Here is a 12,432-nt window from a genome sequence, read left to right as displayed (position 1 = left end):
CAAAAATACCTATATTGTTGGGTATTTAACAGTACTTTTCTGTTTTTCTGAAACCGGAAGTTGCAATCATTGATTTCAAAATGACGTCAAACATGGATTTCAGGTTCTAAAAAGCCACCCCAATTCTCAAAATACCCATCTTCTTCTTCTTCTTTGCATTTCAAGCTTATTGCATATCGCATATTAGCTTATTGCGTGCTCTCAACTTAGCATATTGTAAGTTATTGAACTTTATTTTTCTGTTTTTATGTAGCCGGAATTGCCAAGTTTTTTTTAAGCCGCCATCTTGCGTTTTAAATAGCTTAAGACATCGATTTCTGGTTTCTACACGCCACTCCATTTCCCAAAATACCCATCTTTTGGGGTAGTTGACAGATTTTCCTAGTTTTTCTGTTACCGGAAGCCACCATTTTAGATATCAGACATGACATGGTGACAAACATGATTTCCGGTCCCTACACGTCAATCCGATTTCAAAGATACCCAAATTGTGGCGTATTTGACAGTATTTTCCAATTTTTCTGTAACCGGAAGCCACCACCTTGGATCAAAATGGTTTCAGACATCGATTTCCGGTTCCTACACGTCACCTTGATTCCAAAAATACCCATATAGTGGGCCATCTTGCATTTCAAAATAGTGTCAGACATCAATTTCTGTTCCCTACACGCCACTTCACTTCCAAAAATACCCATATTGTGGGGTAGTTGACAGAATTTTCTAGTTTTCCTGTAACTGGAAGCCACCGTCTTGGATATCAAAATGGTGACAGACATAAATTTCCGGTCCCTTCACGTCATTCCGATTCCAAAACTATTCATAGTGTGGGATATTTGACAGAATTTTCAATCCTTTAAATTTGTCGCGAACCTCTTAACGGAATCCCTTTATGAAGGCTTTGAGTGGGTTGGTTTATTTCCTTTAATTTCCGTTGTAATTGCTTATTTTTTTGACCGATACACGTATTTCGTCTACTACTTGCAGACTTCATCAGTGCCAAGTACTCAACACCACTGAGTACACCATGAGTACTCGGCACTGATGAAGTCTGCAAGTAGTAGACGAAATACGCGTATCTGTCAAAAGATAAGAAATTATAACGGAATTTAAAGAAAATAAACCAACCCACTCAAAGCTCTTCAGAATTTACATGGCGTCATACATGGATTACTGGCTCCTGTATGTCACTCCGATTAAAAAAATACCAATATTTTGGGGTATTTGACAATATTTTCAAAAGCGAGGTTTTTTACACACTAATTCGATTTAAGAACCCCCGGTTTGGTTCGTAAATGGAGTTTTTGGTGTACTAATATCAACGTGAAACTTTAGCGCAATAATTTATTATCTGGAGGAAGGTCTGTGAAAAGGGTAGATTTATAGTTCCGCTAGAGTACGGCAGTGTGAAAATTGAATAGAAGTTGAAATTGAGCAAAGAGCCACTAATGCGACAGTACTAGTCAAACGCACACTCCTTTACCTAACTCATAAATTATTGGATGAGGGGACTTGATGCTTTCGGCAACGTGTGGCTTTAGGTAGTGATAAACTTCACTAGAAATATTCCACAGCCGCAGACAGTATATGAGCAAGTCAAACGCGCACTCTTTTGCCTGTGGATTTGAAGAAAAACTTCAAGTCCCCTCAACCATTAATGTATGAGCAAGGTAAAAGATGCTTCCTTTATTTCAGTCGGTATGGGGCGGGGGGGGGGGGTTCTCTCTTAGCTCAGTCGGTAAAGGCGCAGCTACAAAGCAAGACCATGCTGAAGGTGGCTGATGGCTCCTGGTTCAGTCTAGGAATTTTTCGCGTTGGAAAATTGATCAACTTCCGTTGGCATATAGAGTATGATTGTGCTTATCACTCAATTATACTTATGCAAAAATGGTACAGGCATCGAAAGCTCTCAATTAATATTTGTGGAAGTGCATCTATGGAACACTAACTCGAGAGCACGCAATAAGCTAATATTCGAAAACCAATAAGCTTGAAATGCGACGAAGAAGAAGAAGAAAGTATAGGATCCTGATGAATGTGGGCGTCTTAGTAGATTACCTATATAATGAGAGAGAGAAGGATTAGTAATTTCCATTTAATTCTACTATCTTATTTGCTTATCCTCGGTAAAGGATGCCATGTTGATAACTTTTTGCAGAATAGTCCAATCAATTTCCAGTCTTGAACAACGTTGTTTTGCATAGTTTTTCCAATTGAATTTTCAAGTTTGATCAAAATTCAGCGCCAACATTTCAAAGGGGCGTAATTGCTTTTGTAAAAAATGCCATTATACGTCGATTTCTTGCAAATGAAAACCCACCCCTCCAAATTACAAATGCTAGCTGATACAAGAAACATTCATCTGCGTGCTGGTGTCATTCATTTTCATGAGTGAGCTTTCAATCGCGAGAAATCAACGACTGAAACCATTGTTTACAAATGCAATTACGCACGTTTGAAATGTTGGCACTGAATTGATTTTTTTTTTTAATTTTTTATAGCACCATAATAGTTTTCCTGTATTTTTTTCAGATAAATATATTGTTTGAGTCTAATTAAAATATCTTGAATATATCTCAAAATGCCACTGAAATATTTTTAAGAATTAAAGTGTTTGGTGTACATTTTGAATAATCGATAACATTTTGCGATGACTTGCGCATTTTTTTAAATATCATGTGATATATATTTTCATAACAATACACGAGTATTGATCTGGAACGATTAGTTTCATCAGTATCGATCGAGGATAAGAGATAAAAAGTATTCTTTGGAACGATTGTTCAAAATATAATTTTTAAAACATGAATGTTAGTCAAATTTTATAAAACTTCGTGTACATCAGTTTTTCGAAGATCCCAAGTAACACACAAAAAATCTTTTTATATAAGAATTCGAGAGCATGTTCTATAAGTCATCATGAGCTTTGAAAGAGCTCTGTAAATGTTTTCTGACTACTTCTCAGATTTTTCATCTTCCAAGATGATCGTATTTGACTTTGATCTTTAAAAGTTATATAAATGTGCATCTTATTTTTATAATACCACAACACATCATGAAAAGATGCTAGTTCGATTTTCATAAAGGAGTTGAAATGATAATTCAGATGCCGCTTCCAGTATTTTTCAAAACATCTTTATGACGAACCAAATGCATTTTCTCTAGAATATAATTTTCCAGCCATTGACGAAGAACATCATAGATAGTAAGCTTAAGTTAGTCATCTTTCGAAATTAGTCAAGTTAGGGAAGTACAAACCTATCACGCCATGAACCAGTGCTCGAATCCCATGCTAATTTTTGTTTAAATTATAATTTTACACCAAAAATTTATTGGTTATTATGATGTTTTCCAAAACAAGTTATAAGACCATAATCTACTGTTACAAGCTCCTCCTCTCGCTTGGTTTTCTGCCATATGCGTGAGAACTTGATGGATAATAAAAAATGTTTTAATAAGAAGTGGAGTTGGTCTACTAGAGAAGTTCCAAACCTAGTACGCTGAATACCTGATTTCGAATCTCATGCTCGGTTATGTCCTATTTTTGTTTTGGAGAATACTTTCTGTAAATGGCTTTGGTTATTGCGATGTTTTGCAAAACATGTTATATAATTGTTGATTTGTTTTATGACGCTTCGAAACTTGCGCTTTTTCAGTTGTATAACAGTATGAAATGAAGTATTTTCAAATCAACTTGAACACTCATATATGTTTAAAGGCAGTATTTGAAACACCTCTATGTCAAGTTGTGCTCAAGTTCATATAACTCTATATTCTACAACTTTGCCCAAGACAGAAAATTTCTATCTTGTGAAAAAAAAGTATCGCCACTCCATCTTTGTGGCCAACACTTAAACTCTAGATAGAGCTGGAATTAGGGCCTAACAGATTTTTTAAACAATGACTACTATCGATGATTTCTAGGAACTCAAGGCACACCCACGCAGATCAACATAACCATCGGATAGGTGAAGGCTTTCCCTACAAGATGAGCATGTTGGTCTGCGTGGGCGATCCTTGAATTTCTAAAAATCATCGATAGAAGTCATTCCCAAGTAACATTTCAAGTTCTATGAAATACTACAAAGCAACTACAAAACAACATTCATAAAACCCTGGTCAAGGCTATTTTGTCATTAATGCATCCACCAAAACCTCATTAAGACTAGAATATGTCTAGTTGGCCTACCCTGGAGAAGGTTCTGAAGAGTGTATTCTCAAAACTCTTCAGGATTGATTTACTGCAAAAGATTGTATGACGAACGCATTGAGAACCATTTGAAAGCTACAATAAAAGCTATAATAAAGCAACAATAAAAACCCTTTCAGAGCCATTTCCCCTAGCCGCATGCTGAATCCACTAGGAAAGCATCAATCAAGACAGAAAAGGATTTATGAATCCGATCTTATCAAAATAATTAAAATAGAAACTGATGGTATAAAAATCTTGTTGACTATCCAAATTTATTACAATAGTTCTCATTAGATGGGCTAGTTTTAAGTGCCATATTAAATTTTATGTAAAATTTACGTGAAAACATCGAAAAAATTAGGTCCACCCTCGTAAAACGTCGATTTCACTAATTAATTAACCATTGAAAAATAAAATAAATTCTTCAGATCGAGCTTGGCCGAGATTTTTTTTTATTATTTTTGCATTTAAATGTTCGCTCATTGCTAAATTTACCAACATCTAGTTATATCTAAGGAAATATAGATTGAAAATCGAAGCTTGTAAAAAACAAGCAAACTAATTATAACATGGCGGTGGCATAAAAGTTGATTTTCATGGAGGTTTTAAAATGGCTTTTATGAAGAAAATTTGCAGGCTGAATTGTATTTATCTAAAGCCATTTCGCTTGATCCTAACCCGTTCAGATTTATGGCAGCATTTATGGAGGCAAAGTTGGCTGCAAAAAGTTAAACGTCAAAGTTTGTTTATCTTTCGATATTTAGTTGCGCTGTGGGATCCAGTGTTCTTCCAGGCGGTTTTCTCCCGATGGATTGGGAGCAGTTACTCAGATAGTTTTCGGATTTCGAACAGCTGGAAGCGTAATCGTTCCCGAAAAAGATCCTCTTCTTCCGGATGGTTACAGAAGTGCACCATCCAACGATGCAGGGATGTACGCTTGAATGAAATTTGCGAAGAGTTGATTCTTTCGCCGAATAAAATCGCTGCTATGGATCGGAAACCACCTAATCTCCGCTAACTAACAATTTCAGTGGTTTGCTGTCGGATGTTATTTCGAGTTACCGCACAAAGAGGTGAGGAGAAAGGAAACTAGTGGACTCTTTCATTCTGACGGTGTTCTTATGCAACAGCAGACGTTACGTCACGTCTGTTGCTGCATAAGAAGAGGCGAGAACGAAAGAGTCCACTAGTTTCCTTTCTCCTCACCTCTTATACCGCACATCGATTTCGAGTGTCATCTATTCGCAAGATCTGGAGAAGGCTGGTATGTTTTTAATCTTTCGACAATGTTTTATGAATTCGAGAGCCCCGCTCACTTTACTCTTCTTTGAAAGATGGTCAGTCGGTGATGGTGTGCTGGTTCTTCTAGAGAAGAACATTTTGCTGAAATCGACTTGAATTTTTCATCCTACTTCGTCTATCCTTCGAGATTTCCTTGTCATAAATTTGGCATTTATTAACTATGAGGAACCATCTTTTAAGCTGAATTAGTAAACAAAGTAATTGGTGAGTTAGTGATGTTTTTAAAAAGGCTAAAAAGCAACAATAAATGCTTTTTTCTCTAATGCAAGACCTAATTGTTTAGTGGATGCTTTTATAATGATAGAACACGTTTATAAAGTATTTTATCATGACATTAATAAACAATTGCTAATGACGTTTATGCTTGAATTACAGAACAGTTTTAAGGAGGGATTGATTACTGTTTTAAATTTATTTTTAAAACAAGACAGTTTCTGACTTTCTTGCCAGACTATAAAAGGTTTTTAAAACAGCAAAAAGCTGAATTACTAAGTAGGAATGTATTACACTTTGAAATGCCATATTTAAACTAAATGGATTGTTCATTTCCGTTATAAAACCATCATAAATCAGAGTGGATGCTAAATGGTTACTGAATTGTTACTTGGGATTGTTTACAAAAGCTGTTAGGCCCTAATCCCAGCTCTATCTAGAACTATTTTTATCCACCAAATTGTAGCCCTAATTAATTCAAGAAACTAGTGCAGTGCGAAGACGTCAACTCAATTGGATGCAATGCTAGAGCGTTAATATGTTTTCTTGTATAATTGAATCCCTGGTCCACTGTGCACTGTCCTCTGTGAACCACTAACGGAAAACAGGTTATGCTTGTTGAAGTAATGAAATGCACATTGTAGTCGAAATACGTATCTGTCATGGATACCAAAATTAATTAAGTGGAATTAAATGGAATATAACCCCTTTTTTGCTGTTTTATAAAGGTTTCCGATAGATGTCATTGCAAGCAACAGCAGTGACATATGATGTGAAATTAATGCATGTAGGACCAAAATAGATCAACAAAATATGTTAGGGTTGCAATAACATTCCTGTTTATACCCGTTTTTTTCCCAGTTTTTCCGGTTTCCGATTTAGTGGCCACTTTGTTCAAAAATTTTATTTGAATTAACGGTTGGATTGAAATTTTTCATTGGGATAGCAGCTTCTGTAAACAGACTCAATAATGTTTTTTGAAGAATACTTTTTTTATACTTCAGTGCAACATTTTAAAAAATGTATGACAATTAACGGGCGGCCCTTAAGTACAATGTCCTCCTAACTTGGCGCCTATAATCGTCAAGGAGATAGATGCAGTTCTTTAGCGCCATTTTTTGTGTTATCGATTATTTAAATGTGAGCACTCAAGGACTTTGTTTGCCCCACTGACGATAATAGGTTAAGGTATTGCCGATGTTGCAATTTTACCTTGCTTTTCCCTCTTTCAATCAAGCCAGAAACCGAACAAGTGTGTGTGGGCCACCTCTGCAAGCCATACGAGGACGAAATAAATCTAAAGTGGACCCTACACGATTACTTTTATTGACAATAATCGTATTGTCAATACATTCTATATTGACGTCAATATATCGAGATTGACAATATTTCTGAATTCACATCATCAATATTATTGTCAATAATTCCCCTTCGCGTCAATATATTGATGCGTGTGGGGTGTAATACAACCTCCTTCTTGCCCATGTCAAAATAACCATACACTGACACAAATGTCAAACTAAGTTATTTATTCATTTGTCTCCGTTTTGCTCAAAGTAAAGCTTGGAAAATGCAATCCCCTGATTGGAATAACTCGACACCCTACCTCAATATCCAGCTCCAATTATTCCCATCTCACAATAATGCTTGGATTGTCCCAAGTATATTCCAACAGCAGTCGACGACCCACTGCCGAAGCTGGAAAGTGCCGAAAATCACGATCGTCCCATTAACACCCCGCTGCTGCCCTCTGCTGAAGCCTGCTGGCAGCTGAGCCCCGAAGGCTCGTTTTTCTCTGATTGTTCCACACTACACACTCACACACACACACACAGAGGAAGACGCTGGCTGTTTCTTCTATCGCAATAAATTTACACTACTCGTCCGTTGGAACTGGGAGCAGTCGGCAGTCGGTAGGTAGTGTAGTGCCTGGTTTGATTTATTCGTTAAACTTTTTCCGATCCTCGTATTTCTCCGGGCTTGTCTGTTTCTCCATGGAGTGTGTGTGTGTGTGGGTGTATTGTATGTTTGCCACCGTCAAGAACACCATCAACAGTAGAAGCAACAGTACCAACAGTTTCCGGTCCAGTATTCAGCTTTTTCCCTCAGCTGGGCTGCTTTCTTCTGAACTGAACTGCTGCTTCCTCCTTCGAGTTTTGCGATGAATACGATTTTCCAACCCAACGGAACACCGGTGAAGGAGCTTTTTTGTTGCGGTTGGGTAAGAGTATCGTCTGTGGAAAAATCATAAAATCATAAAATTCGTCACATCAGAACGTCGTCTGGACTCTAGTTTGAAATATGTCCGTAGGGGAAAAGTTGGCTTCGGCAATACCTTAACCTATTATCGTCAGGAGGGTAAACAATGTCCTTGAGAGTTTAATTTTGGCATGTGGATATATTGTGTTTCAGAGCAACTATTGGCTAAATTTGAGTGCTCTAGGACTTTGGTTACCACACCCTCCCCCCCCTGTCGATAATAGGTTAAGGTATTGCCGAAGCCAACTTTTCCCCTATGGAATTCAATTCATTAATCAGTATGCAACGAGCTTTTAGAAAATTGAAGTTTGCTTCTGGAATTCTTCGGTCATCGAGCGCAGCTATTAGTTTCAAAGGTGAGACTGAGACCAGAGACGATAACAAGAGACGCGCGAAGACTGAAGCCAAAAGTTCCAATCGAACCGTCAAACGTGGTTCCAATCGAGCAATGTAAATAAACACGAGCTCTTCAAGAGGAAAAGCGTGAGGAGTATTGAGATGGCGGTTTAAATTAAATTTTTAAGATTTAAATGATTATAATTAAGTTTCCCCAATAAAAAATGCCATAAACGAATGATAACACAACTTATTGAACTATTCTACAAATGGTTTGAATGATACCCGAAATACGTCGTTGGGCAACATAAACATAACAATTTCATTATGGTTGCCGCATGAAAAGTGCAATTGGATACTATTTGACTTTTGCAATACAAATAAAACACAAGTAAAATCTTTTGAGATAATTTGTCTATATTTACATCAATGCCAAGAGGCAAATATTTTTAAAAAATTACAAAGCCGCTGTCGATTGTCAAGTTTTTAATAACAAATGAATTTGGTGAAAGACTTCAGAAAAGGAACTTCTCGATTACTTTTTTTAAATGGACATATCTGCTTTTGTAAACAATGCATTTGATCATCGGTCGGCTTAACTGGTAGCTCACCCACGCATACTAACACCAATATCAGGTAATGATGGTAGTGTTAGATGCGTTGGCGAGCTACCAGTTAAGCCAAATCGACGAGCAAATGCATTCATTCGAGATTTCATTCATATAGGGTAGGAAGCATGACCCACAGATTGCATAATTTTGCGCATTGCTTTGTAAAATATCCGCTCCAATATGGTATACTTGGTTTCACTCTGTGTTGTCAAAAATTGATTATTCAAATACTTCGTTTGAATACCGATACTACCGAAACGATCAAAAAAGTATTCGCTCAAATTAAAAGTCACTCGAAGTAGACACAAAATTGTGGGCTGCCAAACCTGGCAGCAAAATAACTTAGATGGCCGTGCAACCAGATTTACTTTTATTCTCTCCTCCGCGCGTCACTTATAAAACATCGTCTCTGGGTGAGACTACATAGTATATGTTTAGCCTAAGTGGGCCATTTAGATACTACACCTCTATTTTCTTTCGATTTTGGATTTGTTGTACCGGGGTGCATCGTCCATAAATTCGTTTAGACGATGCTATTTTAAAATTCGTCAAGGTGCCTTCAAGATCCAAGGAAGGGCTACCACTGAAGTCGCGTTAATTCCGTCAACAATATCTGCGAATTTGTTGTAAACTTTCGGAGGGTACCACTGCTAGCCAAACCCACGTGCGTCTTGAACGTTTAGATGATCTATGGGAGAAAACTAGTGATTCTCTCTATTCAATCGAAACTCACGAGGAATACACTGAAAGTGATGCATTTTCAAAGCAACGTTCGGATTTTGTAAACCAATGCTATTGGCAAATCAAAGTTGACTCCAGTGGAGGATAGAAGAACTATGAAAGTGATGATGTTTTCAAATTTTTCGCATACGAGTGCAATCTTAACATGCATTTATTTTGCAAACAAATTATTTTAATAACATCTGGTTGATGCTAAGATAGTAGAAAACTTAAAGGCTACTCATTAGACATATAATATAGAAAAATTAATTTCTTTTCAGATTTTAAGCTGTGCACATAGATTTCAGCTTTTTTACCATCGCAGCAGTAATCAGATTTTAAAAAAGTGCTCCACGGGAGCCAACTTTGATTTGCTAATGACGTCTAGTAATTTTTGCATGACAAGGCCGAGAAATTCACAGATACGTCAGCTCTTGATGAATCAGCTGCAATGTTGCATGGAAGGATGGATCATATTAAACTGGCTGAGCTTTCATTGATTGATTGATTCACCGGAAGCCAGATTTATCAGAAGTAGAAAAATTCCATTACCTTAAGAGTTATCTTGGAGGTTGAGCGCAGTCGTTAGTAGATTCTTTGCAAATCACAAATCTTAAAAGGCGATATAATAACAGCAAATTGCTAAAGAAAACGTGGGTTCAGGCGCTTTACATACTGCCAAACCTTGGAATGGAATCAGTGGTCGGTCTTCAGAGGCTTTTGGAAAGGTTTGAGCGATCAATTAAAACATTGGAACAAGTCGTCCAGAGTCTGTAACAGCGGCAATGAAAAGTAAACACTGAGTTCGTGTCACCAACAGCGCTGTGAAGTCGACTTCATTGAAATGTCTGCAGTTCCCAAAACATCGGAAGCTGATCTCCAATAACTCAAGGTCATCAAAGATCATGTTCGGATAGATTTTCGGGCACACGTAAACACGTTTTGATAGCAGCATAAGCAACTTCAAAGCTGTATTTGTATATTTGTTTTAGTTTTATGGTTTTTAAATTAAAATAAACTTACATTTTCGTGTTGTTCAAACCCGAAACTATATGAACGTGAATTTCCGCTAGCAATAAATTGACCTAGGTTTTATAAATTGTGATTAGGTTTAACAACTTTTGCATGTTAGGATAAGTTTCAATAAGTACTTACTCTTAGGTTTGTAAAAGTAAACAATTAATATAAATCCAGCCGTACTACTAGCCGTACTAGTTATCTATAAGAAATTTAGGGTTAGAATTTACATTGCTCGTAAATATGCAAAAAATGTATATAATTTTACTTAGGTTGATATTTCATTCACTTCTCTAGACAATAGTTCAAAAAATCTAGACTTAAGATAACTTTAGGTAGAATTTAACTTATTAATATTTTCAATTTTATACTATTAAATTACTCCTAAGAACTTTCACGATCACTTTATAACTTCTTCGATCACGTTGTCGTTTTATGCTGCAAGTGACGTTTGAGCGGCACGTCACCGGCTATGCTCTGTTTGACGTTTGCTGTTTGCCAGCTCTTGGGTGGTACGGCACTCACCTAGCTACCAATGAGAATGCCCTGTGGTATCGTAACATCCCCCCACCCGTGTAGTTTCGGACCGTCCAGATTTCCGAAGGTCCAGGAGGGCTAACTTCACTGCAGGTCGGCTCACCAGTCCATTTTTGGTTTGCACTACTGCTCGCTGAACTTGTCCATCCGCTGCTTTGGTCACCTTCATAATCCGTCCTCTCAACCAACCGTTCTGTTTGCCTTCGTCGACGACGAGGACAAGATCCCCTGGTTCTAAAGGCTTGACTGGTTCGAACCATTTAGAGCGTCTCGTAATAGTGGGCACATACTCGCGTATCCATCGACACCAGAACTGGTCCACTAAGTGCTGCGGAAGGTGCCAACTGTCCCTCAAACTGCTCCCTACTACTGAGTTCACCGAAGTTGCTGGTTGAACGACTCCCTTCGTACCGAACAGCAAGAAATGATTCGGCGTTAGAGACTCTTGCTCCGTAGACTCCAGTGAAATGTAGGTGAGCGGCCTGGAATCTACAATCGGCTCCGCTTCTGTGGCTACCGTCTGTAGTACTTCGTCGCTTGGGTGATGAGGATAACCTGCAATTTCTGACATCGCGACCTTCATTGAGCGCATATGGGGCGCCGATGCTGGGTTGAACTCCCAGCTGGTCGCCCAATTGGTGAACGTCGCCGCGCAGTCTTCATGGATATCCTGGATCTCCTTGGTCAACAAGTTGCTGGCCCCCAGAAAATTTGTTCCGTTGTCACTGTGGAAGGACTCCGGGGAATCTCGACGGGCCACGAATCGCCTAATCGCCATGATGCAGGACTGAGTTGATAGACTATGCACCAACTCTACATGTATGGCGCGAACCGTGAGGCACGTGAAAAGCGCCACCCACCTCTTCACCAAACTGTATCCTTCCTTAACCTGTATCGGTCCGAAATAGTCCACTCCAGTGTGCGTGAAGGGATGAACTAGTCCCGTAACTCGCACCTCGGGTAGGGGCGCCATCATGGGTGGTTGTGGAACAGCCTTCCTAATACGACAGATCACACATTGCCGACTGACTTGTTGAGCTATCTGACAATTCTTCGAAAGAGTGACGTTCATATCTGACATTCGGAACCTGAGTAAGCCTCCTTAATAAAGATAAATCAATCAATCGGAACCTGAGTGCCGACTGAGTGAGTAGATGATGAGACGTCAAGTCAAGACTGAGTGTGACACAGACAACAAGTTAGGGTTGTTGTTGTTTTGATGATCGTGAGCTGGAGAATTTTGAGATT

At 38.3% G+C, this 12,432-nt stretch overlaps 1 protein-coding gene across 1 annotated transcript in view; it reads right to left on the bottom strand.

Annotated features, from left to right (window-relative positions):
• LOC135709597 (uncharacterized) overlaps positions 1–12,157 on the bottom strand; it is a 57,349-nt gene extending 45,192 nt beyond the window's left edge. Inside the window, exon 1 of the mRNA XM_065231987.1 lies at positions 11,596–12,157. Within this exon, the coding sequence (XP_065088059.1) occupies positions 11,596–12,157 (562 nt within the window). The remainder of the gene's footprint in view (positions 1–11,595) is intronic.
• Positions 12,158–12,432: the final 275 nt, after the last annotated feature.

The sequence above is a fragment of the Ochlerotatus camptorhynchus genome, unplaced genomic scaffold (assembly GCF_037179485.1).
Source record: "Ochlerotatus camptorhynchus isolate MF236.1 unplaced genomic scaffold, CSIRO-AGI_Acam_v1.1 ptg000361l, whole genome shotgun sequence".
Classification (NCBI taxonomy): Eukaryota; Metazoa; Arthropoda; class Insecta; order Diptera; family Culicidae; genus Ochlerotatus; species Ochlerotatus camptorhynchus.
This window is presented reverse-complemented; position numbering and strand designations above follow the sequence as displayed.